Below are 27,221 nucleotides of genomic sequence, written 5' to 3'. Positions count from 1 at the left end.
ATGTGGAAAATGATGACCACATGAACAAGCTTGATCAGAACAGTATTATTAATGACCTATTTCATTGGAAACTGTTCTTGTTTGCACACTTACAACCCAAGGGGCACAATGCATGCTTGAAGAAAACTACATTTCTAAAAGATATTGTCATAATATTGCACCAGTCACTGGCTAACTGGGCAGCAGGGGTGTCAAACAATTTGGTGTGTGAATTATCTGAATAGCAGTATAACAATGGTGGGTCCATATTGTATTGAAAAGGGATATGGCACCTTTTGTGAAAATGATGTTATGAAAGTTTCAAAGTTGTATAACTTGATTGGCCATTGTCAATATATTGCTTATGAGGAATTAGTCAGCTGTTACCTTTTCATGAGAATTTTCAACTGGCTGAAATTTGACACACTGGTACATAAACATTTGGTATCACGCTTACTGCTCAATATATATCAGTATTGATCTTGATGAAAATGAGTAATTTCATGCTTAAAGAGTGACATGTTAAATAAACATTGGAACAGCTCCAATACTGTAGCTGAGAAGTGTGAAAACAGTTCAGCATGCTGGAGGTTAGCTGTGTGTGTAATGGTCGTGTGGGCCTATGCAGTGTCTAGGAATAGGAATACTTTGGTCAGCTCGTTAATGGGAAATTTCTTTATTTTGGATATTCACAGAAACAAACGATACTATCATGATTTTGTCGACACAGTATTGATGTTAGCTGTAAACAGATATTAATCTTCAATTTGAAATGGAATATAACGTAGATACCAAAGTAATATTTGTTACTTTATTAACATAGAGTAAGTTGCATGTTAATTTCTGAAATTAATCATGTCTTCATATCATTATGCCATGACTTTTCTTAACTTTATATACCCAACTCCCATTTTTATTTTGTATTAAAAACATGATAAAAAAGTGAAATATGTACTTATAAATCCTTCTGCTTATGTTCTGGCATATTATTGAATGTAATATGATAAGAAATCAATATTATATGATGGAAGAAATACACAGTCATGGAGGGTGTGTCACATGTTGTGAATAGCTATGTCGGTCTGTGCATGCTGCTGTGCATTCACCTGTCCAATGTTTATGGTCCTCAAGCATAGAGGGCGTTGCAACAGCTGTTGTTAGTATCTGTTTATTGCAAGCCACCTGATGTACGGAGCTTGATGATGACGCACTGTGGTATTTAATTGTGGTTAGATCGGAATGCACTCTGCATCTCAAATGATGTGGGATGCAATGTTACAGTTTCAGTAGTGGAATACAATTGGGAAGAATTGTGTAACATCCTCAGGCTGGCCGGTCATGTCATAACAAGTCACTGTGCAGCAAGTGTGTCTGTCAGAAACCTGTGGTGTATGAATTTAAACAGACCAGCAATTGATTGTCTGGATACTGTATCTTGCATGTTATGGTAGCTGAGGCTTGTGTGTAAATATTCAACGTCGTGTGATTTGACCAACAACAAGGATGCACATATCTGATGAGGTTTGATATAATTTTATACTATAATTCTATGAAGTTTAACTGTTGCCTGTAATTGCTGTTGTGGTTTCACTGGTAATTGTCCATCTTATATGACATTGTTTATGTTTGGTCCCTAGACCTTAGACCTATACACATTATTGTTAAGACTGATACTTGGAAATAACAATTCCTACTTTTCTACATCATATGATATGGAAAGACCAAGATGTAATCAGAACTGTGTTATGTTTTACGAACATGATACATGTTGCATTTCAACCTTTCCTATTCAACTATGACTGTATATTCATAGCTGCAGAATGAGATAGTGCTGTGTGTCTGTAGGGTTGAGGAGAGTAGCCACTTCGTCTCCATTGAACTTATCCCGCACCTTGTTCCCGAGTGGTCTCAAGGAGTTTTTCCTGCCCAACATCAATAAGGATGTTTTCTTCCTTGTTTCCCACAGGATCACCTTTACCACCCAACTGTCTTCAGATAGTGTGTGCGTTATGACAGTAGTTCTGAATATTGTACATCAATCAATGTTCATGATGTCCCCCATTTTCATGTGCTGCTATATATTGATATATATCATGGTTATGCAAAAAAACATAACCACTTTGACAGCTATTCATCCCTTTCTCTGTGCAGTGTTATTTTGAGTTATTTTAACTCACCTTCAAGGTACCACCATGAATATTGTGTGATCTGTAAATCCCTTCTATCTTGTTTTAGTAGTGTGAAAGCTCATGCTACCTCCAATCTTGTCTGACCAATGTAGAACCCCTAGATTACTGCATAATATATGATCCTTGTTTGCTGCAATACCTCTTACTGAGTATTGTGGAAGCCCTATCTCACTGGCATCATGTGTCAGCCATGTGGAGCCGCTATCTCTGTCATGTGTCAGCCATGTGGAGCCGCTATCTCCCGGGCAGCCATGTGGAACCCCTATCTCACTTGTATCCTGTACCAGCCATGTGGAGCCGCTATCTCACTTGTATCCTGTCCCAGCCATGTGGAGCCGCTATCTCACTTGTATCCTGTCCCAGCTATGTGGAACCCCTATCTCACTTGTATCCTGTCCCAGCCATGTGGAGCCCCTATCTCACTTGTATCCTGTCCCAGCTGTGTGGAACCCCTATCTCACTTGTATCCTGTCCCAGCTATGTGGAACCCCTATCTCACTTGTATCCTGTCCCAGCCATGTGGAGCCCCTATCTCACTTGTATCCTGTCCCAGCTATGTGGAACCCCTATCTCACTTGTATCCTGTCCCAGCCATGTGGAGCCCCTATCTCACTTGTATCCTGTCCCAGCTATGTGGAACCCCTATCTCACTTGTATCCCGTCCCAGCCATGTGGAGCCCCTATCTCACTTGTATCCTGTCCCAGCTATGTGGAACCCCTATCTCACTTGTATCCTGTCCCAGCCATGTGGAGCCCCTATCTCACTTGTATCCTGTCCCAGCTATGTGGAACCCCTATCTCACTTGTATCCTGTCCCAGCTATGTGGAACCCCTATCTCACTTGTATCCTGTCCCAGCCATGTGGAGCCCCTATCTCACTTGTATGCTGTCCCAGCCACGTGGAGCCGCTATCTCCCGGGCAGCCATGTATCTTTCTATCTATCTATCTATCTATCTATCTATCTATCTATCTATCTATCTATCTATCTATCTATCTATCTATCTATCTATGTCACATTACATAATGGAAAAGTATGGATTATGAATTATATTATAGGTTTGTAATGATATTTATCCTATTTATGTATACCATTATATTATTAACAGGCAATGGACTGTGAAATACTTCCATATTGTACTCGCACTGTAGACCAGTGTCCTTGCAAAATGCTTTCAGAGATCATTGGTTTATATTTGGGATTTTGATTTGAAAAACTTTGCCTGTTCTAGGTAATATATGGCAATGTGGACCCCCACTCTTCCTGACGTTCTGGTCTGAGTAATGTGAAACCCTTAGTCCCCTGCCATCTTGTTTGAGTAATGTGGATCCTCCGCCTTTTCCCCTACCATCTCATCTGAGTAATGTGAAACCCCTAGTCCCATGCCTTCTCATCTGAGTAATGTGAAACCCCTAGTCCTCTGCCATCTCATCTGAGTAATGTGAAACCCCTAGTCCTCTGCCATCTCATCTGAGTAATGTGGATCCTCCGCCTTTTTCCCTGCCATCTCATCTGACTTATGTGAAACCCCTAGTCCCCTGCCATCATGTCTGAGTAATGTTGACCCTTCCGTCTTGTTATCTGCCATTTCATCTTAGTAATGTGGACCCTCCCGCCTTGTTCTCTGCTATTTTGATCTTAATTATGTGGACCCTCCAGCCTTGTTCTCTGCTATTTCATCTTAATTATGTGGACCCTCCAGCCTTGTTCTCTGCCATTTTATCCTAGTAATGTGGACCCTCCAGCTTTGTTGTCTGACATCTCATCTAAGTAATGTGGACCCTCCCACCTTGTTCACTGCCATATGATCGAAGTAATGTGAAATCCCTAGTCCCTGCCATCTCCCTGTTACCATGTCTTAGTAATGTGGAACTCTATCTACTTGTTATCATGTCTTTGATATGTTTGTGGAACCTCAATCTCTCTGTAACATGTCTTAGTAATGTGTATGAAACACTATCTGCCTGTTATCATGTCTTCGTAATGTGGAACCCCTAGCTATCTTCCTGCCTTAATGTGTTAGCAGTGTGGAGCCCTAATCCCCCTTCTGGAGGTGTCCAGGCTAGTGTTCAGGAGGTCCACCAGGATTAACAGTGAGACCTGGCTAATATCACATCCCTGGCACTCCTGTACAGCCTCTTGTGTAATTGGCCCTGGCAGGGCTGCTTTTCCTGTGTATTCACTTGTGTAACACATGAAGAATCTGGCAGGTGCATCCTTTTTGTCAAGGGGTGGCATTTTGGTGAAGTGCCAACTAACCAGTGTTCCAACATAGTTACATATTTGCACCAACTCAGCAATGGTATTCATACATTGTTGCAGCGACACACAGTGGCTGCCCTTTTGACAGGTTCCACTTGGATGTGGAGTGTCTTAAATGGTTCATAGATGTTCATAAACCGGAACTAATGGTGTTACTTGGGTCACAATTTGAAACATTTTAGCTTATGAAATCTGCAAAGGAAAACAATGTAAATGGGATGAGCAAGATGTTGTTGGCTATGGAAATGTCAGACACCTATTGGTGCGTGAATCTGGTATGAAACTGAGGCACTGGCAAACAGACCATCATTCAAATGCAGATCCTGTTTTGGGAAAAGTATTATGTTTCTAGTGAATGGGAAATCCTGATCAGAGTACTGCTATGAGCATGATCAGGTAACTCAGTGTTGGGTCAGGGTTGTCTACAACCTTTGGTGAGAAGTTAGACATTGACTGAATCATTTCTGAGGAAGGGCTTGGAATTCTCCCCACAACAACGGATCTAACAGAGTTATATGATTTGTCCCAGTGAGAAACCAGGCAGCTTATCTAGGAGTAAAATAACTTTGTGGACTTCTTGATCATTCTGGGATTTGGTCCATGATAACATTTCTTTGTTGTGCGTTGGTATCCACTCTGATGACAGGATTATGTCACTTCATGTTTGAGGACTCATAACTTGAGATTGTTTTAGCTGCTTTCACGAGTGTATGGAAACAGCACTGATGCTGTCAGGTTTGTCAAATGTCAAGGTTTTTATTAAGTACACACACATCATCTAATTCCTCCATGGCATGCCGTCAAGAAACTCAGGTCCTTTACCTCAAAGCATCAATGGAAGATCAAATCCTCTAATGATTTTGACAACTGTTCAGGTGGCAATCCTGTGAAGCATCCATTAGAACTTCTGTGGGTAGTGTTTCACTGATAGGTATAATGTGTCTCAATCATAACCACATGTGCTACATGTACAAACAGTGTGATGGTTGTTCATGTGTTCAAGTGTACTGACATTCTGACACACTGCTGATCCTCCTATAGTACAATGTTTATTGGAATCAGAGCATCCGAGGACAATATGGAAGAAGTAAGCCATTTCCTACATGGGACCTTTCAAAATTATTAAAAGAAATTAATTACCTTATTTACCTGTGCATAGTCGTATGTTTACATTGTTTTTTACTGTAGAAGTAAATGTCTCATTACAAATAGGCTTGTTTTCTGGTTGACATCTAGTCAAGTTGTGTTTGCTTCCAAGTTTCCTAATTACAAAGAGATATAGTGATCATGATGACAATTTATGTGCTCTTGATATTTTTCTTTAAGTTTGTATCAATTTCCTCTCGCTGTTGATAGTTTTTGTTTAAACACTCTGCCAATCATGCAGTGACTAAATTGATAGCATTTATTAAGCATTATATTGTAGCACTTGCCATTGTAAGACATTTGAACCAGTGAAGGACAAAATATATCCATAAAAACACTGCAAACAATCACTCATGCCCGGAAGGGTTATTCCACCACCACAACTGTCAAAACCATTTTAATGACAGCCACTATTGCTCAGCATTCACTGAGCCTCTGCAGCCTCATCTAAACCGTTCGTGACTATAGTTATTGATTGAATTGATATGGCAAGGCACAGCTCTCTGATCTGTGTTCATACATATACATATATATAGCCTCACCTACTGCTCCCATATAAACTGATGTATGACTGCACATGTTGCTTACAGCAAGGCTTCATTATAAGACTATTGTGATCTGTCCTCATTATAAGCCTATTGTAGTCAGCTGTAATTTGACTTGAATATCTACATGCCTCCTTTTTGTGAAATGATTGATAAGAAATTCTCATTGCATTACCTAGTATTATCACTATTTCCTACTGTATTGTTAAGTGGATTAGTTTAATGATTTATGTGTCAGAGTATTCTATTCTGACAATTACTTTGCTGGTGGATTATACTTTAGTTGTATACTATTGTAGAATATATGAATACTCCATAACAACACATTAAGATGAAATACTCCAATATAATAAGCTTTGACCTTTGTCCTCATAGTTTATGGGCTGCTCTTCAATAGAAGTTGTCATACATGTATTATGGACAGGGAATACCTAAAGAATCCTGCAGAACACTGTCTCTGTTCTAACCAACTTTTATGACTGAAAGGTTGCTGGAGTTGATCTTGCCAAGTAACATATACAAATATGTGTTGTCTGCAATGATTATTCCTCATTATGTATGAAATGTCATCCCCTGAATCACAAGCATCTTTTCTTTGTGTCCTCCTTGTATTAGAGTACCCATGGCACCATCAAGAATTGTAATGTCACTGTTAAAATAAGTTCTTGTGCCTGGACTTTATAATAAATAACTTGCAATGATGTATATTTGACAAAGCTAGTAATAAAAGTTTGGTCAAAAATGTTGTGGACAAAAATAAACATTAGAAGTGAATGCACAACATGATTAATAGAATAATCTAGGGAATTGAGAAATTGAATAAGATGTTAAAGCTAAGAAAGAGGGCAGACTTTATTCATTACAAATGCTTGTTATCTCATTCATGGTGAAAGGACATTCCCCGAGATGAATCAAAAGTATTCTTCATGTTTGCAAGTTTAAACTCCAAGGGGCACACGCTAAAATCTTTGTGAGTGGCTTCAGGCATACTTGAAACAAAATACATTTCTGTCCCTTACCCTGTATTATAACACCTGTATTACAACTCTTGTATTTTCTTGTGTGTTTCCCTATGTGGATGCTAGGACAAGCCCCAGTACCCATGCTTGTCGTATGAGCTGGCTGAAATGAGAGCCAAGTGGTTACAATATGTTTCATGGCTGATAGTATGTAAGTTTACCCCGATGTTGTAGGTTGTTGCCCATGTTATCATCCTCTGGCTCAAACCTGATACTTTGTATGGTGTGGTCATATAGCTGGCATATTGGTTATTATGATGTTAAACAACATTGACCACTGCTGTGAATGTACCAATACTGATGGTGTGTCCATCTGCTGCAGGGTTCTGCTGACTCCAACTACAGCCAGCCTTCCTCCGACCTCTCCCTGGATGAAGAACGGGAGACACTGCGGCGAGAGACGGAGCGACAAGCACTGGCCCAACTGGAAAAAGCCAAAGTAAGTGTGCGCTTTATGTGGAAAATAAAGGTTCCATTTTGTTTATGTCAGTAATTGATGACAATGAAAGAAGGAAAAGATGTAGTTGTGATGATGTAGTTTCACAGTTTATGTCTTCATAATTTTTTTATTTACAACACTGACTATGCTGTATAGTGTTAGTGCACTTGGAACAGTTATGAAAATGAGGTATTAGATAACTGAATAGAACAACCCTTTCCAATACGTCTTGGTATCCTTTTTATCCCCCTGAGGAGGCGATATAGTAATCAACTTCTCTGTTTGTTTGTCTGTCTGTCTGTTTGGCGACTGGAGCCTTTTCCTTTTTAGGGATTGTTATAATTTTTATTTTTTCCATTTCCACAGCAACAAGTTTAAAGTGACTCTGGTCAGACCACAACATTGTACGGATAGCTATTCACTAGTCAAGTTAACCAAAGTAACAGATGGGAGATGATATTTTTATTAAGTTGTAATATATAATAATTCATAAGTTTAATGTGAAAGGTGAGCTTCAGTAACTATAGTTGGTAATGCAACATATTACGTCATAAGCCATGTTCAATTATATGACATCCACTATCTCATATCTTTGAAAAAAAAGGACCTGACATACAAATTTTGTGTAGTTTTGACAGCTCAATAATTACTTTACTATGAAGACAGACAGATTAGATGGGAATACTTTCATCAAGTTGGACAGATCACTTTGTAGGAGTTGCTGTAACAATTAGATGATTTGTTCTTACGAGTTTGTTGGGGTCTTTGGGATTTGTGAAAACTCTTGTTCTTGTCAAAACATGAGGTTGGTTTGAAAGAAAATGAAATATCAAATTAAAAATGGTCCATAGACTATGATAGAGGCTGGTTACACGAAGATGCCTCTGAATAGATCTATGACAGGTTTGACTTCAACATTAAACACTATTTATTTGTTCATTTATTGGTTTCAGACCAAGCCAGTAGCATTTGCCGTGAGAACCAATGTGTCTTACGATGGGTCCCTGGATGATGACTCGCCTGTCCATGGGTACGCTGTGTCTTTTGGGGTCAAGGACTTCCTCCATATCAAAGAGGTAGGTAGCAAATTTGAAATAGTGGAATGACTTAAATGGCTATATTATTGCTTCACCTACCACAACCTTCTTCATGCCATCCTAACACGTTTATTTTTGATCTTCAGAAATTCAATAATGACTGGTGGATAGGGCGTTTAGTGAAGGAGGGATGCGATGTTCGCTTCATCCCCAGTCCAGCCAAGCTGGAGAACCTCAAGCTGCAGCCAGGCGGAGGTGGGCGCACAGGAAAACTCTACACAAGGTAGGCTGAGTTGTAGCTCACTTGTGCAGCCTTCATGTTCTATCATAACATTTCGAACAGTTGTACAGATGCAGGTCTTAGGCCTGGGACACCAACTTGACCATTGTGTTGCTCTGGTTCCTGCTGAGTTAATGGAGGGAAAGAGTGACTTGTGTCAGGCAGGGATCACACTGTGGCACATGCTGCTTCTGTTTTGGGATAGATACCTAATAGTCATGACAATTATTTCTGTTTCCTGTCACTGATAATAGGCTGCATGACACAGGCTAAGTGTATCATATATAATGTCACTGATAAAGTAATATTTGTATGATTTCACATCTTTTCACAGTTTTTCGTAGTGGTAGTTTAGTCTGTATGTGTTACACCTTTCTGCCACCATTATTTTGCAAGAGAAACAGATTTAAGAAGTTATTTATTTTACTGAAAGAAATTCTGTCTCTCCTTTCGTTTCCTTGATTTCCATGATCACTTTGTTTTCAGCTATATCAGTTTGAGTCTTTTCTCCCTATTTTGTGTTGTTTTCTCTATTTAGAAACAAAGAAGGAAAAAAGACCCCAGATGTGCAGGAAGGACCGACTCCTCCCATACCAAATATAGCAACACTGCCCCCAGGGTATGCTATTTGATTGACCAATGCATCCCTCAGATAACTCTGATTGGTTGAGCAGATGTCTAAAATTCCATGTGATTGGCTGATACTTCCCCACACACAACCCTGGTGTGAAGCCTTCACTTTTTTCCCCTTTGTATTTCCTAGGCACTATTTATTTGTAATTTGTTTGGCCATCAAATGCCACAAACAATCTGATTGGTTTAGCCCTGTCCAAGAAGCCATTTGTTTGGCTGATTGTCACCCACACACTATCCTTGAGTGTGGATGAAGCCTTCACATGTGTTCCTTGTAGAACGTGTAGGCATGTATAATTCAACTTGTCAATGTCTTTGTCCCCACATTGTAAAGAATAAAGTCGCATCAAGTGCATGCTATGTACAAGACATTTAAGAAATTAAAAAGAAACTAACTTTGGAAGTGCTTGCATTTTGTAAATGAAGTCCCAAGTTTGCATTCAGTCACCAAGACACACCTGGGATGTATGTTTGGTTCCTGCATGATGTTAATGTTTTGTTACCCCCACACATATATTGCAGGGGAAGGGGCAGGGGATATGGTGATAAGCATGTCTGTCTGTAAGTTGTCTGTCTTTCTGTTAGTTTGTAATCTATTTGTTTCTGGAGCATAACTCACAATCCATTCAATGTTTTTGCAGGGTTCTTTCCATACTCACTGGTATATTGATTCCTTTTGATGTATCAGGATTTTTTAGGAGATTATGACTCCTCATTACTGTTAAATGCAGTCCAGGGTGCCATTGTACAAAACAACCTAAGCACTGTGATGATCATAAGCCTATGTTAAAGTATGGGAGTTATGATCACTTTCTGCAGAGATCCCTTTGTACAATGGCACCCAGTTTGTTATGTTTTGTTCATTATTGCAACCTGATAGTTGTGTTTAGTGTTAATTTTGTACTTAAGTACACAATCTTATTTTGCTTTTTTCTATGAGCCGATATGTAGTAGTCAAATATGTATTATGTTTTTAATAATATCTTTTACTGTATCTGAAATCTGATTTACCAAGTTTACTTGGATGGTTCACATACAGAACTGAATCTGTAAACGGTAGACAGTAATAATAACTAGAGTGTATGGCACAAGGTACATTATCATATATGTTTGGGAAAGGACGTTTCCAGAAATTATGGATGAGGAATCAACAATGAAATGGGACAAATGAAGAAAAGAGAATTATTGAAAAAAAATTAAGTTTTGTGATGTGATGACAATAATTGATAGAATTGTTTGAGTTGCCAATCAGATTTCATGAAAGCAGTATTGACAACAATGTGGGGATTGAAAAATTATTGGGTACAGTGATATGCTTTTTTAATATTAATTTTCTTTCAGTTCTTTGTTAACCTTGACCAAGCAGATTCTTGAGAAGGCGAATACGCCAGACTCTTACCCTTCACCACCACCATTGGGGTCAGTGAGTTGGTCACATGACTGGTCATGTGACCAGTATCTAGGTGTGCAGTGTCTAGATCGAGAGTTCTAAAAAAGTTTGATTCTAAAAGCAGTTTGGTCAGTTGAGCTTTTGAAGAGTTTGATTAGACTTGCTTTATATGCTTGCATCAGAATTCACACAAATTGTTAGTGGTGTGTTATAGCTTTTGTAGAAATTGAGCACCTGGTTACATATGTGGTTGATGATCAGCGATGCCATGTTTTTAATAATGTGTTTTAAACATATTGACGTAGATTGCAATGTGTGATCTCAAAGAACTAGCATGTATCTGTAGTTGTTGAAAGATCATTGCACTTTCTCACCTTCTTCTTTAGATTCGGACCCGTGAAGATCCTGGGTGGAATGGGTCTTCAGCAACCCATGCTTGCCATAAAAGGCGACTATGCTTGTCGTAAAAGGCGACTAACGGGATCGGGTGGTCAGGCTCGCTGACTTGGTTGATGCAGGTCATCGGTCCCAAATGCGTCGATCGATGCTCATGATATCAATCGTCCAGACTCGATTATTTTACAGACCACCATCATATAGCTGAAATATTGCTGTGTGCGGCGTAAAACAACAAATCAAACCAAACCAAATCTTTAGTATCGAGGTGATTCAGTGAAACCATAGCATAGAGAGATTTCATTGAAATTGTATTGGGTGCAATGATCTAGATGGATCTAGCACATCAAACTAGCCTTGTGATAACTAAGTGTATCACTGACATGCAGCATAATGACTTGCTTCCAGAAGGTTTGCATGTTTATGCTATGGTTCAAGCAAAACAAAGCATGGGAGTATATGGCTTGTTCTTTGACTTGAAGCTGTTGAGATAGATCACATATGGGCACACATGGAGGATTTTACAGGACATGGACCAGTGCGGCATGGACAGATATGTTCTGCATTTGTAGTTGCTTCTAGCACATAGATGAAACATGTATCTAGAGGGAAAATTTGGCTTGGAATTGTAGATCTGATTCTGTTTTGATCAGTGCATACTGGTAGTTAGCAGAAACTGCTTAGCTTGTATGTTGGCTGACAGTTTGCCTTAGCCTGCCAGCCAGAGGAATAGATCCACTAACTCCCTGAGTTTCCCTTTCTGTGTATGGAGAGGCGTCTTGGTAAAGGATTTTGTGTGTGCAAATATTTGACATGCAATATGCTGAGGTTAATTCATCTGATTCTGTGGATGTGAGTGGCATAAGTAATAGCCTGCTGAGAGGAGCAAATCATTAGGGGAGCTTATGACTTGCGACACAATTTGATCAATCTCGCAGTACACATCAACCCAAATCATCCAAGATGGGAACAATTGCCCAGAATTGATGCCTTCAATCTGGCATCACTACTGGATTACACTTATGGAAGCAGCACAGAGGTAGCTGACCTGTGTTATGCTGTTGACTTGTGTTGTATGGTGGCTCCTGCTTGAGACTCCAGTCAAAGAACAGCATGTGTTGACCACTGCCAGTGGATGTTATGTAGGACAAGACATTTCACGATGTCCTTTTCAAGTGGGTCCATTTATGATCATTGAGTGAATGATCTCACCTGCTATCATTACTTCCTTATGATAATTCCAAATGACGGTGCTGAAAATTTTAGGTTATATCAAAATGGATTCAAGGACACAATCTGAATGTCTTTTTTCTTTTGTTTTTCCCATATGGCTTGCTTGCATGGTTAGACTCAGCAAGTATGTAACCAATATCCACAATAGATTCATCAGTATTACTTAATGTCTGTGATGGCTCCATATGAGCCTCCAGACCAGTGCTATTAGGCGTTACATGCTGACGTTGATGGATCCTGTATTGCTAAAGATGTTTCACATCATCTACACTTGTTTGACACTGGGAATGTTTAATGAGTTGATGTACCAAGAGATAGGCATAGGCAATGTTGGACTTCTTCCAAGGAGGCTTACACTCACCATTGTGGGGGCCTATGTTAACAGTCAGCTGGAGTTGATATGCTGGTGCATAATCATTGAAAACGGATTTCCTCTTTGATAAAACTATTCCAAGCTCAAACATTGGAAATATCTTTACAGGGAATTTAACAGAGACTCTGGCTAAAGGAATTTTAATGCAGTTTTCATGTACAGAATACTTATGACTTAAGAAAGTTTTGTCGTACACAGGCGAAACTACCCTTATTCAACTGTCTAAACATAATGAGTCTAGCCAAGTTCTAGAGTGCATGCATTGAGACACATTTGTGCTTTAGTCATTGAATGACTTAATGAGTGCTGTTGTATAAATGTCAATTAGTCATGTGGTAATTGGGTCAGTGGGAAATGATAGTATCAACACGTGACTCAATAAGAATCAAACTGAGCCATGCCTAGAATGTTCATTTGTTCTATGTAATGTTACCTTGTAATTATCTCGAGGTTTTCTGTTTCTGAGCATTTTTTGTGTCTTATTTTCTTTCTCCTTAAAAGGATTATTTTATTCACTTTCAAATACAATTTTGTTTTGTTTTTATTCTTCTTCAGATTTTCTTTTTGTATGTGTATGTATACTTTTATTTTGATAACAACAACAAAACAAAATAATGGTAATTTAATGTCTGTTTCGATATTGTCATGACACTTACCGGTAAGCTTTTTTTTCAGATCATGATTTGGGAGCAGGATTCATTCCTGAAATATTTGCCCAATGATTAATGCTATCACAGTAGGATTAATCTTGGTGTTAAATCGATTCTTTTAATTATGTTTTAGCAAAACCAACTCTTCCTCTAACATTGACAACCTGCTCGCCAACTCCAAGTCTTCGAACTCACGTGGGTCCACACCACCTACCCCAGGTAAGGGAGGCAGGCTGGATTTAAGGAACTTGAATTTACTTGCACCAGGTGCATGATAACAGGAAAACTTAATTGCGCCAGACAAAACCAGGTTGCACCCTGTACCCATAAATTTATCAAACTTGAAATATGTGCACATGATCTTGAAGTTACCACATTTTGACTGTCAAAGCTTCAATTGGTTGTGGTTTAAAGTTTGAGTATGGTTTCAGGTTTAGAAGATCAGAATGGCTTGGACAGCAATCTTGGAGAGGACAGCGACAGTCTTGGTAAAACCAGCAAAGCCAACATTACACCACCGGCAAAGGAAAAACGAAAACCTTTCTTTAAAAAGGTAAAGCATTGAAAATAGTCAAATGTGTAGATGCTCACCCATCAATACCACAATTCCTACCATATCATATCCATCTATTCCACAATAACTACCACACCGTATCCATCAATACCAGTAAAAGCGCCCTAATGTTTCCATCAATACCACTATGACTACCATAGCATATTCATCAATACCAACATAATAACATACATATTCATTAATGCCGTTGTATGTTTCCATGTTTACCAGCACTTAGGGGTAAATCTCACTCACTCACTCACGACAATTGCTATGATTATACCATCATCTAAGTTTGGAAATCTAAGAATTGGTGTGCAGCAACCCATGCTTGCCATAAAAGGCGACTATGCTTGTCGGAGAGGCAACTAACAGGATTGGGACTGATTGCATGGGTCTTTACTCATTATATCAATCAATTGTTTGTCAGGCACTTGGGTATTTACAGGCCACTGTCATATAGCTGGAATTTTGCAGCCTTACATTACACGACAAACTAACCAGTAAACACAAGAAAATAATGTTGATTCCTGTGATCTTTTAAAGTTAAGTCAATTATTCAATGGATGCAGTACTATATGTACGTCCTGTCATTTGCCTGCATGAGAAATGAATTCAAACTGTAATGTTGCTGAAAAATTGCAGACCATGTTTTTAGTCTCATGAATAAAGCTCACTTGAGGGATTCCTTTCAGAAAACTAATCCAATGGTTGTTATTGATACATGCATTGTTGTCTGTTGCAGTCTGAAAGCATTCCTCCATATGAAGTTGTGCCTTCAATGCGGCCTGTCGTGCTGATTGGGCCTTCCCTGAAAGGATATGAAGTGACGGACATGATGCAGAAGGCACTGTTTGATTATCTCAAACACAAGTTTGAGGGAAGGTGAGAGAAATTAACAGGAGCATGCATGCAAGGAAAAGTATGGAGCAAGAAGTTGTAATTTTCTTTTTTGTTCGGCAATGTCTGCTCTGTGGTTTTTGACAGTTTTAATAACATAAACTAGGACAAACAGAATAAAACAGGACAAGCAGAATATCAATCTTCATTATTTGAGATTTAAGATACAAACCCAAACACTCCTTGCCTTTGTTTTGCTCATAATTTAGTGTTAAGGTCATTTTAGTGATAATGCATCCCTGTGTTGTAGGATAATCATCACTCGTGTGACAGCTGACATTTCACTGGCTAAGCGTTCACTTCTCAACAACCCCAGCAAGAGAGCAATCATGGAGAGGGCCAACAGTCGGGCTGCTGGGCTAGGTGAGATATTTACTATACATCCTATTGAGGCAGTACAGTACATGTAGTATTGAGAATAATGATAGTCCATTCTCAACAATGACATACATATGTAGGTGGCTGTATCACCTCCATGTGGAAAGTTATATTACAGTGTCATTAATGTGGAATTAATTTGTTCTCGCAGTTCTGTCACAGTTTTAATTGAATGAACAGATAGTTCATGAACTTCATGACATATGCAATTTTTGTCAGTTTTCATTGATCCTCTAAAAGGTTTGTAGCTTGACATGACCATATTGAAAATATTACTTTTGCCCATCATTGACTGTCATCAGTCATTTATCAGTGTAAACACTATGAGTGAGAATTTTCATACTTGAAATAACCACAATACACCTATATTCCTTTGGAGTACGTTACTGTGATGTTTCTACCATATGATTGGTGGACTTTTGAGCTTACTATGCATACATAACCTCTTAGATGAGGACTACATTTGAATAGACTTGATATTTGTGACAGGTCCGAGTCACAGAATTAAGCAAGTAATCAACATAGATAAATGAGTAAACATTGATATCATTCAAAACTAAAACCATAAGCACACCTGCTTCTATATGTTCACTTTTTGATACTTTGTCTTGAAATCTCAAACCATGATTGTCCATCACAGGTGAAAGTTCAACACTATACTATTATGGTTTCAAGAGAAAAAGCTGTTTTTGCTATGTGATTGCAGTATTAATATACAACTAGGAATAAACTCAGTAGGCACTGATCAACTAATTTGCAAAAGTAATCTTTATTGTTGTTGACAGAGTTGCAAATCTAAAAATCAAATTTTAGCAATAGTGGTCATATTTATAACTTGATGTTGCAAAATCATTGTTTTTTCATATTAGTACATGAAATGACATATTCAGCTTATCTTGTAAAGATGAAGTCTTTGCTAAAGCAAATTTTTAATGATGTAAGTCTTGAGATAATGTGTATACTTTGTAGCTGTTTGCATTTCATATTCCTATCATGCCTTCAGCATTGAACAGTCCTGCAGCTTACAGTAACCTTGCTTGGAGTTGTGGAGACAAGGGAAACAACTCTTCATATTCTCTCATGTCCTTTCATGCCATGGAATATTCCCATCCAGCTGTCAGTTTATGTGTGAACTGAATTTGTTGCAGCTGAAGTACAAGCTGAGATTGAGCGGATATTTGAACTGGCACGAACCCTTCAACTGGTTGTGTTGGACTGTGACACGATTAACCATCCATCTCAGTTGGCAAAAACATCTTTAGCTCCAATTATTGTTTATGTCAAAATTTCATCACCAAAGGTAACATGGTGTTAAAATGAATTCTTTTCTTTTTTTAAAATATTTTAAAATTATTTTAACTTATTTGATAAATTATTTGAACTGCCTGTTGTAAATTGCTCTTGTCCAATATGATCATCTGTCTGATGAACCATGAATTGTACAATTAAGCTCTATCACATTGAAATGTTAATTGACTAATATTCTCTGAATTTTCTCGCAAAGGTTTAAGAGTATGTCCTTGATGTTACTTTCTATTCCGTATGCCTTTACTTAATGTTTCAAATAATTTCTGCCAGGTACTACAGCGATTAGTCAAGTCAAGAGGTAAATCCCAGAGTAGGAATATGAATGTTCAACTAGTGGCTGCTGACAAGTTGGCGCAATGTAGTCCCGTAAGTGACTTTTTATACATTCATATATATATATACCTTAAAGAGGTTATATTTCCTGTTCAGCTGGGCATTGTTTTATGTGCAGAGATTAAGATTTTTCTTGTAAACTAAGCAGGAAAGAGCAATCAGCTGTACACACATTTTCTGCCAATCTCTCGTTGATTCAGTTAAAAAATATCAAATAATAGAACTTCAAAGAATTTTGATGCAATGATCAGATGAAATTTGTCTCTGATATTATTAATTTATCAGGAATAATATATTCCAATAACAAGTTTTATTAATTGTATCCTTTATTATATATATTTAAAATAGTTATAACCAGAAACAGCCCTTTAGTACAACTTGAGACTTCCCATGTTACATGTATTTCAATTGCGAAAACGTTATGTTGACATAATAGTCAAACTGCAACAAATATGACTTTTAACAAGTCAGTATGGCATTTATCCAACTGCACACAGACGAAATTTCTGAAATTGTTGTAGACAATTTTGAATGAAATTTTGAATAATATTAATCAAATATATTACATACATAAGTCGAGATATACAATGAACACGTTTTTATAACCAGATAGTGTAATAGTAGGATTACTTTGCATACTTTAGTTTGGATTTGTGGCCTGGTATTTTCCATATTACCTACTCGCGGCGATCAGCAGATATTGTCTTTATGTTGGGGAAAAAACATTGTGTCAGTGTAAAACTTGAGTTTATTAAAAATGTACATAAATTTGGGGAAGCATGCATCACCTCAAACTATAACCTGGTTAACACCTGCTATTGGAAGACTGTGTTGCCATACCCACCAGTCGTGGCAGATTATCATGGGTTCAAATCCTGGTTCGCCCCGATTATGTTTTGAGGTTTTTCGGCACTATACCTCTTCTTGTGGGCTTCACCACTGAGGTTAAAAGTCTAAGCCCTGCATCACTTTAGTCTTCCTTCCCACATTAAGCTGACATGCTGTGATATGACAGGAATACTGTTCAGAACTTGCTAAACCCAAGTCACTCACTCACTGTGTCCATTCATTACGTACATTCTTCCGAGAGTGTCAAACATTTTGCAAAAAAATACATCATAGATATGCAACTGAGCATTGCTACTTATGTGTGGAGGATAAAAAGGAATCGGTAAATATGACATGGAACCATATAGAATGATACTGGCAAAATTATTCCCTGATAAATGTTTATTTTCTTACTTTTCTTGTACATATGTCTAATTGTATGTGTCCTTTACATGTTGTCATTGAGGTATATCCACAAATATTTGAGTCATATGAGTCGGTAAAATAATCAGGGGTCTGTGACCCCAAAAGCCATCCATGAAGGCAAGAGTACAACACTAATGAAGGATGCCCCTTCCTATGCCACCATAAAGAGGTAGGCAGGAGAGTTTAAACCATCTTCTCGAGGCAAGGGAGTTAACTGACTACTAAAGTCCAGTTTCTACTGTTGCCAAACCAGGCCAGAATTTCTGGGTTCGATCGTAGTGCCACCAGTGGCTATTACGAGTTATGTCCCTCCTATGTCCCTCCTATGTCCCTCCTATGTCCCTCTGATTGACCAATCAGATTAGACCTCTCATATCACTTGCATTTGTTTCAAACAAAATGGCGCCACCCAGTGAAGGCGATCCGATTGATAAGCAAGATTTATATTGTAATAAAACGGACCTTACTTCGCAAAAAGCATCAGATCACATGAGCACCTTGATAAAAACATTAAAAGATTTGGAAATTTTTTTGTTGACGCCAAGTTGACAGAACACATGCTTTGCAAATCCTGCAGTTGACCAAAATCTGCACGTCAGTTTATGAGCCGGAAGTTGATTTTGTCACACGATTTTGATTGGACAATGCATAGGCTCATTAGTCCAGCTGAAATATAACTCCATAATTGCAGCCTCATTCCACGGGGGTGGAAACTTGACTTTCATAGTCAGTTGAGTCCCTTGCCTCGTGAAGATGATTTTAAGCATGACAGTGAGAGCCTTTAAGAAGACTCCCAAGAGAGAGTACCGTATTTTCTTGAGTATTGTGTGCACTTTTTTTAAAAAAAAACTTACGTTCCATTATCACCTCATTATTACCTCAATAACATCATGTAATGTACACAACAGAATATTTCACTATTATGCAATTGCTTATATGTGAGGCTTAGAACTCATCAATCAACCCTCATGACAGTGACGAAAACATTATAATTATCTTTGCAGGAAATGTTTGATGTGATTCTGGATGAAAACCAGCTGGATGATGCATGTGATCATCTGGCTGAGTTTCTGGAAGCTTACTGGCGTGCCACCCATCCTCCCACCCTCACCCCTGCCTCCCCCTCTCACCCCCACAGGACTATGCCCCAGTCCCCCACGGGACCCCTGTCCAGGCACAACACAGTGCCTGCAGGTGTCTCACACAGTCGTTCAGGCAGCCTGGAGCGCCACCGGCGACCAGCATCACCAGAACGTCGCCATGAGCACGACCGAGATGCCAGGTTACGGGATGTTCACGACTATGACCGTGACTACCAGTCACGTGACTATGACACGAGGGGGGGCAGGGATTACGGAAGGGGAGACCCTCGTGACCAACGTTCTCACGACTATGATTCACGGAGACACGCTCGGGATTATGAGCACCATATAGACTCGCGAGATAAACTCCATAGCTCTCCGCGGAATAAAAATTACCCGCCTTTGCGTCAGGGAAGTATAGACATCTAGCATTGGATTTGTGCAATTTCTGATGGAGTTGGTTCTTGGAGTATCCAACTACTGGTTGTTTGTTTATGGATTACCACATTTTAATGTGATGCAATCTGTTTTCTCTCCTTTGTCAAACTTGATATCTTGTGGGAGCGGCTGTGTGACTTACACCAGGAAGGACCCAGGATTATTCCAGCAAACCTTCGTGGAGTGGAGTGACCTTTTACCTTTGGAGTGTAAATTGCATATTGCAAGCTCGACGTCACCACTTGTTGTGCATAATGAACTGTGTACGTACTTTGGTACTCTGCAGCCAAAGTGGTTTATTTGAAAAAAAAGTTTTTGCTCAAATCTCTTTAGCTCTGTACACTTGTGTGTTATGGGAAAGTTTGTGAGCTCACAATTTTTAGCTCCAGAAATGGGGAACTTTCTAATTTCATTTGTTTTCTTAATGTTTTAGAGTGCTTGAAATTTGAAAAGATCTTTTCGTATAAGAAGCATTGCATCAAATGTTTTCATTGGACAAGTGAGATGTACCAGTTCTATACTCCAACATCCACACAATACTTGGTGAAAGTCTGTCATTTTAAAACATTTGATCTCTTCGCATTAATTGCATTTGAAGCATCTCTCCATATGAAAGTTTTGTATAATCTTGAAATAACCTCTTACTCCTATTAAGTGCTATGCTTCAAGGGATCATTTCAAAACCAAAAAAAAAAATGCCACATTTAATGGCTAGGGCAAAGAATGTTATTATAATGTATTTTTGTGATTTCAATTGTTTCCAGTTTGTTCATAGAAGTTTAAATCTCAATTTATCCAAATAGATTCTTAATTCCCAAATCTCTTTAGCCTAGTCCTTTTTTCTGCAGAGAGTTTCCATAGATGTACTATTTTCTTTTGAACTGAATTGTTATATGCTATACCTGAATCAGGGCATAAGCTGCCAGTGGAACTCCTTCAGATGCTCCCTCATGAATATTTATGAAGTTAATGACCAAAGATAAGAGAATTGTGTCAGTGGTTTCACAAAATCTTGTTCTGGTAGATTTTCGGTTCACCGAGGAATCGGCCCAGAGAATCGTCAAGTTTGATTTCTCTGATGCAGAAAAGGATTATTATGAAAAAGAGATTTGGATGTAGGTGTATCATATTTCCAGAAAGTTTTCCTTTCTTATTTGTTTACATTACTTAGTTCTGAAGAATTTTGTGCACTGGTAGAGGTTTAAATCTGATCAAGACAATGAATTTGTTATATATTTGCTCTGAAGTTGTTCCATAATATTTATACAGCACTTACGGACTTAACTCGGGTTACTAATGAGAATCAAGCTTGATTAGGCTTTCTTTATAGTTTCACATTATTTGAAGGAGGTTGGAGTTTTCCAGGAATGTTTTTGCTGAGTAAAGGTTTGTATTCGTGACAATTCAAGGTTATCAGAATGTGTTAAGTTCCTAAAATCAACATTTTTGTGTGGATGTACTTAATTTCCTGACTGATGGGTGTCAGCAGTAGGATGAAAGAGTAAAACTGATATTATTCCTGAATTGGTACGGATCAAGTAGGCATTGTCAAATATTTTCTAAGTGTAACTAGTAGTTTTGAAAGCACACCAACATCCCTACTGATGGAAACATAGATTATTCAAAAAATAACATCAGGTACATGGTGATACACATCACAGGGTTAGACTTGAATGTACTTTATAAGTCAGTACTATTTTTATCAGCTCAAAATGATGATATTAATTGGTTTGTATTTATGAATATGTAAATTGTTTAATTTAATGATCTATTCCAAGCTGTTCAGGACCAAATGATGCGCACAAGAAACTTAGGAAATCTTACTCAAGCTTAACATGAGTTTTGTGTTCTTTGTTTCTCTTCCATATATTTATCTGAGGTAGATGCTCAGCTGTGCAGATTGGTCAGCCTTGTGCACGGCACCGATTCCTCCAACATCAGTCTCAGACTCCTGCACTCGGCCACTATGATGCACCATAGTGTTTTTATTGAACCTAGTGATTATTTCCTGCAAGACGTTTGGTGATTACGCAAGATGAGAAACAATTGCATTACTCAATATCTTTTTGCCGTGTCATTAAAGATGAACAATTTTATCACTCTTTTGAAAGATAATTCTGTAATCATATACAAAGATGTCTCCATCACAGTAAAGTTCATAGACACAGATGATATTAAGATTAATTGGGTGCGGGCACCTATTTAAAACATCATTCTGTATTTTTTCGCTAATAATATACTTAATATGAGAAAAATACTTGATATATCTCATTGTTATTACGTGTGATATTATTCAAAATTTGTGATTAAAACAACCATGACCTGATGTCTCAAACTGCTTTTTCATATTGTATGTATCTCATCTTCACATATTTATTCCACAGTTTTTTTATTTCTTCATGCGTTTTGTGTGCTGACGTATTTGCATAAGGTGATACGTGTATTATTTTCCCTTTGTTATAGTGGCGAAACATTTTTCACTTTTCACACCGGGTATATTATTGAGATGTAACCTGATTTATTACCACCTATTTTTCAGTTGTGTATAAAGCTCAACCAACATACCTTGTTAATTCCATCAACAATGTCTTTTCCCTCTCACTGAGTGGGATGATTAAGGTATGAAAATCAGTGATAGAAAGTCAAGGTTACTTAGTCAGAATGACTGATGAAATCCTTTCGAATGAACATGTTCAGAGTTTAAAATCTGCTCATGAGAGCCATGCATTTACATTACAGCCTGTGACAGATGCCTCAGTTAAAGTCTGGGCATGTGGAAATTACCAGGTCTTTCATAATGAACATTCTCTGTTCTATCAAACACAATAGATGCTTTCATTCTTGGCTAAAGTTCAATTTTAAGTAAAGACTTATTTGCCCATGTTTAATGAATATTTCTAGTTACAAAACCTAATATTGTCAAGACAAAATTTACAAATAAATACAACAATATTCCTTGCTTATATGAGATTATATTATGATAAATCATATCCTCATTGTTTGTTACAATGAGTGCTAATCTTTCCTTGCAATGTGAGAATGCTGTCAGGCTGAGAGAACATAGTATTCAGTATTTGTATTGGAATTAACTGGCCTCTGTTTTATTTATTTGCTATCAAAGAGCAAATGTTTTGTGCAATCCTTATACATTTATCTTGAATAGTGCAATATTTTGTCGTGCTGCTTTTTGCACATGGACCTTATAACATTATTTATGTATTTTTTTCATCCATTAAGCCTCAATTTCTCACACCCATCTTGGTGTCTGTTTAGGCAACTTGCACCTCTCCACATCACATCATGTTTGTTTGAAAGATCTAGTCCTTTGTCATCATACATGTGATGTAATCACTTTAGACAATGCCAGTTCAGGGCTATACTATTACACTATTTGACCCTGATGAAGGGTTGTTATGAAATTGTGATTACTCTGTCATTGCTTGCATATATTGGCCGTTTTACTGGTAAGATATATAAAATTATACATATTATATTGATATGTATCTCAAATGGATATGTTTTTCCAAATCAATTATGTAACCATGATAGCATTTCAGAGTTTTCTCAAATATTTCCTCAATTTGTCTTGCGCTATGTGGAATTCAATTAAAATTCGGCACAGTTCTGTAATGGTGTGAAGCAGCAATGAGTATCACATGTATCAGATCATGAAGATCCTCATTATAACGACCCTGGTTGTTTGAAAAGAATGTATGCTTTCATTCCGTTTCCATTATACAAACGACATTGTTCAGAGTGTTTTGTTTGTTGACAGTTTCATTCTTTATATCACCCAACAGGACAGACTATATACATTTTCTAACACTATATTACCAAATGTTTTTTCCATAACCATATGCCCAAGAGCTGCAGTGATTTATCATAGAATGTCAACTGAGACATCCACCTCCCAAGAACCAAGGTATCATAGGACTGTTTTCATTCTTTTTGCCTTTTGATATTTTTCTTAACTGATTTGACAATATTGGATTCCATGGTTTCTATTTATTTTGCTCTATGAATTCACTGATTTATATAATGGATGGGCCTTGTTTGTTTTTCCTTGTATATACTACATGCCAGAGCCCATACATGTATATCATCTTGGCTGCCGGTTGATATCTACTGTTCAGCTGTTGTCTCGATGGGAGTGTGTTGTCTCGGGTTCAAAGAACTGGGAGATTTGGCACTGTGTGATGTGAGATTTAGACACAGTTTTAATGAACTAGCAATAAGGCCATGATAACAAGATAACCAGGTATTTGCTTCCTGTCTCAATCCAATCTGTATGTTTGTCTGCTCTGAAATATTTTCTTCTTCAATAGTAACTAAATGAACAATTTGGATCAAAATCTGGTAATTGAGTTATCATGATCTTGAAAAGACAGTTTTCATTTTCACTTTATCAAGCATATTGACTGCTTTGATAAGACATTTTTTGTTACTGAATGCCCAGAAATTATTTTCCAAGGTGGGAGGAAGAAGCAGCAGTGTTTGAATTTTTGTGTGTGCAAGATATTAATGTGCAATGGAAGTTAGCTTCCATTCTTGGATGTACAATACATCTTCAGTGTCATGAAAATTTATAACTGTCACCTTTGTTTATGCCTGTGTTTTGTCAGAAACACATTATAGGAAAGTAACATGCAACATTTCTATTCTACACTCAACATATTAACCCCCCTGGCACCTTTCTTCTTTAAAAATTGTTTAAAATATAACATGAAAAAGTCACAAAATATTATGAAAAAAAAACCCAATTGTTAATAATGATAACTTCAAGAATTTGAATTTCATTTTGTCTGAGATGGATTCGGTGAAAAATGCTGAATTATTAATCATTAAACCCTTAAACTAATTTCTGCATGGAATTTCTCTTTACGTAATATAGTGGACAAATTCACTTCTTGGTTGGTTCTAGAAAAACCTTTACTTAAGCAAAGAAAGGATTCCATTGATAATTTATTTCTAAAAAGTGTTGAATAATGTCTGTCCTTGCACAAGCACATTTTCCTAATTAAATTCTTTGTTTTATATGAAAACATTTCCTTCCCAGATTTAAGTAATTATTTTATGCTGTACGTATTTCCGATTTAGCAAGTGCCCCATGGGTTCCTGAACACAAAGAAAATATGTTTGTATTAAAGGGATTTGGTCATTTGCTGAACCTGACGGTATCATGATGTCTAGTGTCAGGCTTATCGTTCTGTCCACACCCAAATACATAATACTTGTATATATAACACAAACATTACTGTGTTGTAGTTTCTTTGGAGCTTGAGTTCTGGCCAATAACTAGAGCTTCCGATAGGATTCTGGTCATGGTTACTGTTCTTGTGTCGGAGAAGCCCACCCAAAGTCTAGCTGTTCATGCCACAAGCTCTCTTGTAGATACTAACACTCATACAGTAGAATGTTCTTTGTAATATTCTGTGCATAATTGGCTTTGAAACAAGTCAGTTGACTCTTTTTCAACTCTAGAAGCCTGAATGTTTCTTTGCAATACAAACACAATGATTTCCTCACACAACCTTACAACATAGTAATCCTGATATGATGTCGCTGTTAGTCTGTTCCGACATTTGCATGCACTATTGTTTAATTCTCTATAGATAAGTCTTACTACTGCTGTAAGGCAATGCCTGTACACCCTCTGTTTATAATTGCTGCCCGTGACCACCATACCACAGTAGGCCGCCATCAATGGCAGATAACTTCAGTAGGTGTGGGAATGCAGCCATGTGCAGTGATGGATCAGTGTTTAAATGGAAGTTCCATGGCTGCAGTTACTGTCATAGTGGTATGATTGTCAGTATGTCAGACAGCCCTTCAGCAGCCTGGGTGATGCAGCTGTCTGTACGTCTCTCTGTGGGGACAGGCTACATTACCCCAGCTACTTATGTGCGAGGGCCATGTCTATATTCACTGTCAAGCTTTAGCTTCTGTCTGAATGCCATTGACTGTTTCCCTTATTGTGGCCACCGAACAGGCCAATCTGGTTTTATTTTCACCATGTGACTCTTGTTGGATTTGTAAATAAAATTTTTATCTCCTATATTGCCTTATGTTATCAATTATTTTTCAAAATACCTTTAACATAAGAACTATTTCAACATGAGAACCATTTTGCATTAATAATTTAGGGAGCCAAATTGTTTTGAAAATGGGGTTTATCATTTTACACATTTTATGCCTTTGAATGCTAAGGTGGTTCACATAGCCCACTCGTCTAAGGCAACAGTTTTTTGTGCAGAATTGTGTCCCATAGGCATGCCAGAAACTTTGTGTGTTCCTGGTTCTTCCTGGTTATCTTTAGAGGTTTGTTAGTACCATAGCCATGTTGAGGGTTGTGCCAAAATGATAAACATCTAAAAAAAGACATCACTTCAAGATTTTCTCCCACACTAACATGTCATCCTGTGATGCAACTGATGTACTGTTCAGAGCAGTGTCAAACCCAGCTCTCCTGTTACACAATACACAAAAGAAGTATCTATTTAAGGTTGTGATTACAAGGATCTCAATCATTGGATCTTTGTCATTGTTCATCTGTCGGTAATCTCTGAATTAACTCTTCTTATGATCTATTGAAAAATCAATATCATTTTGCTCATAACATGCCACTGGCTACAACTACACTAGATTTCGAAATGTTTGGAAAGGTGGCTCCTCTAGGTTTGAAAGAGGCCCATATGTTTCCAAATGTCCCTTTTAATCTGAATCAGTTCTCTATAACCATTACTACATCCATGCCAGCATTAATCGACACACGTCCTGGATCCGTATCTCTGGAGATCTTGCAATTAAAAAGTACCGTCTCTCCGCAAGAGGATATTACAAAATGGATAATTCATATTACGAAGGCATAGTCAACCATGGGTCGCTGTTCACTCAGTCCGGGCAAGTCAGTAAATACTGATTCATAAACACAATGGAGATTTCTTGTGACTATGGAAAAGGTATTGTCGATTTATACCATAGTTCTCTCAGAACAGTGAGTGAGTGAGTTTGGTTTAACGATGCTTTTAACAGTATTCCAGTTGGGGGCACGGGTGGCCCTTTCGTCTAAGGCGCCGCAATTCGCTGTGCAGAGTTGCGTCCTTGGGCACGCAAGAAACGTATGATTGTGGGTTCGAATCCCGGTTCGCCCCGATTATGTTTCTAGGTTTGTCAGCACCATACCCGTGCTCGTGGGTTTCACCGAAGTGGTAAACGTCTAGGACCTGCATCACTTGGGGCTTTCCTCCCACATTAAGCTGACATGCCATGATATAACTGGAATACTGTTAAAAGCGGCGTTAAACCCAACTCACTCACTCACTCAGTATTCCAGTTATATCGCAGCGTGTCAGCGTAATGTGGGAGGAAAGCCTGAAGTGATGTAGGTCTCCGACCTTTAACCACT

At 38.1% G+C, this 27,221-nt stretch overlaps 1 protein-coding gene across 7 annotated transcripts in view; it reads left to right on the top strand.

Moving 5' to 3' along the window:
- The window catches only part of LOC139465645 (voltage-dependent L-type calcium channel subunit beta-1-like), a 67,910-nt gene extending 42,039 nt beyond the window's left edge, over positions 1-25,871 (top strand). For 3 of the 7 annotated variants that reach the window (XM_071247372.1, XM_071247373.1, XM_071247374.1), the window contains 12 exons: positions 7,462-7,578; positions 8,532-8,654; positions 8,762-8,898; positions 9,434-9,514; positions 10,870-10,947; positions 13,704-13,789; positions 14,002-14,123; positions 14,869-15,008; positions 15,274-15,386; positions 16,550-16,701; positions 16,980-17,075; positions 19,301-25,871. In XM_071247372.1, the coding sequence (XP_071103473.1) occupies positions 7,462-7,578; positions 8,532-8,654; positions 8,762-8,898; positions 9,434-9,514; positions 10,870-10,947; positions 13,704-13,789; positions 14,002-14,123; positions 14,869-15,008; positions 15,274-15,386; positions 16,550-16,701; positions 16,980-17,075; positions 19,301-19,807 (1,752 nt within the window). In that variant the 3' untranslated portion in view covers positions 19,808-25,871. Of the gene's footprint in view, positions 1-1,235; positions 1,501-5,207; positions 5,517-7,461; positions 7,579-8,531; positions 8,655-8,761; positions 8,899-9,433; positions 9,515-10,869; positions 10,948-13,703; positions 13,790-14,001; positions 14,124-14,868; positions 15,009-15,273; positions 15,387-16,549; positions 16,702-16,979; positions 17,076-19,300 lie in introns of those variants that run through there. The other 4 variants (XM_071247378.1, XM_071247377.1, XM_071247376.1 and 1 more) reach the window with 4 other exon arrangements.
- The last annotated feature ends 1,350 nt before the right edge of the window (positions 25,872-27,221 follow it).

This window comes from Haliotis cracherodii, unplaced genomic scaffold, assembly GCF_022045235.1.
Source record: "Haliotis cracherodii isolate W230 unplaced genomic scaffold, xgHalCrac1.p SCAF_18, whole genome shotgun sequence".
Taxonomy (NCBI): Eukaryota; Metazoa; Mollusca; class Gastropoda; order Lepetellida; family Haliotidae; genus Haliotis; species Haliotis cracherodii.
The sequence above is the reverse complement of the archived record's forward strand: the minus strand, read 5'-3'. Positions and strand labels throughout refer to the sequence as shown.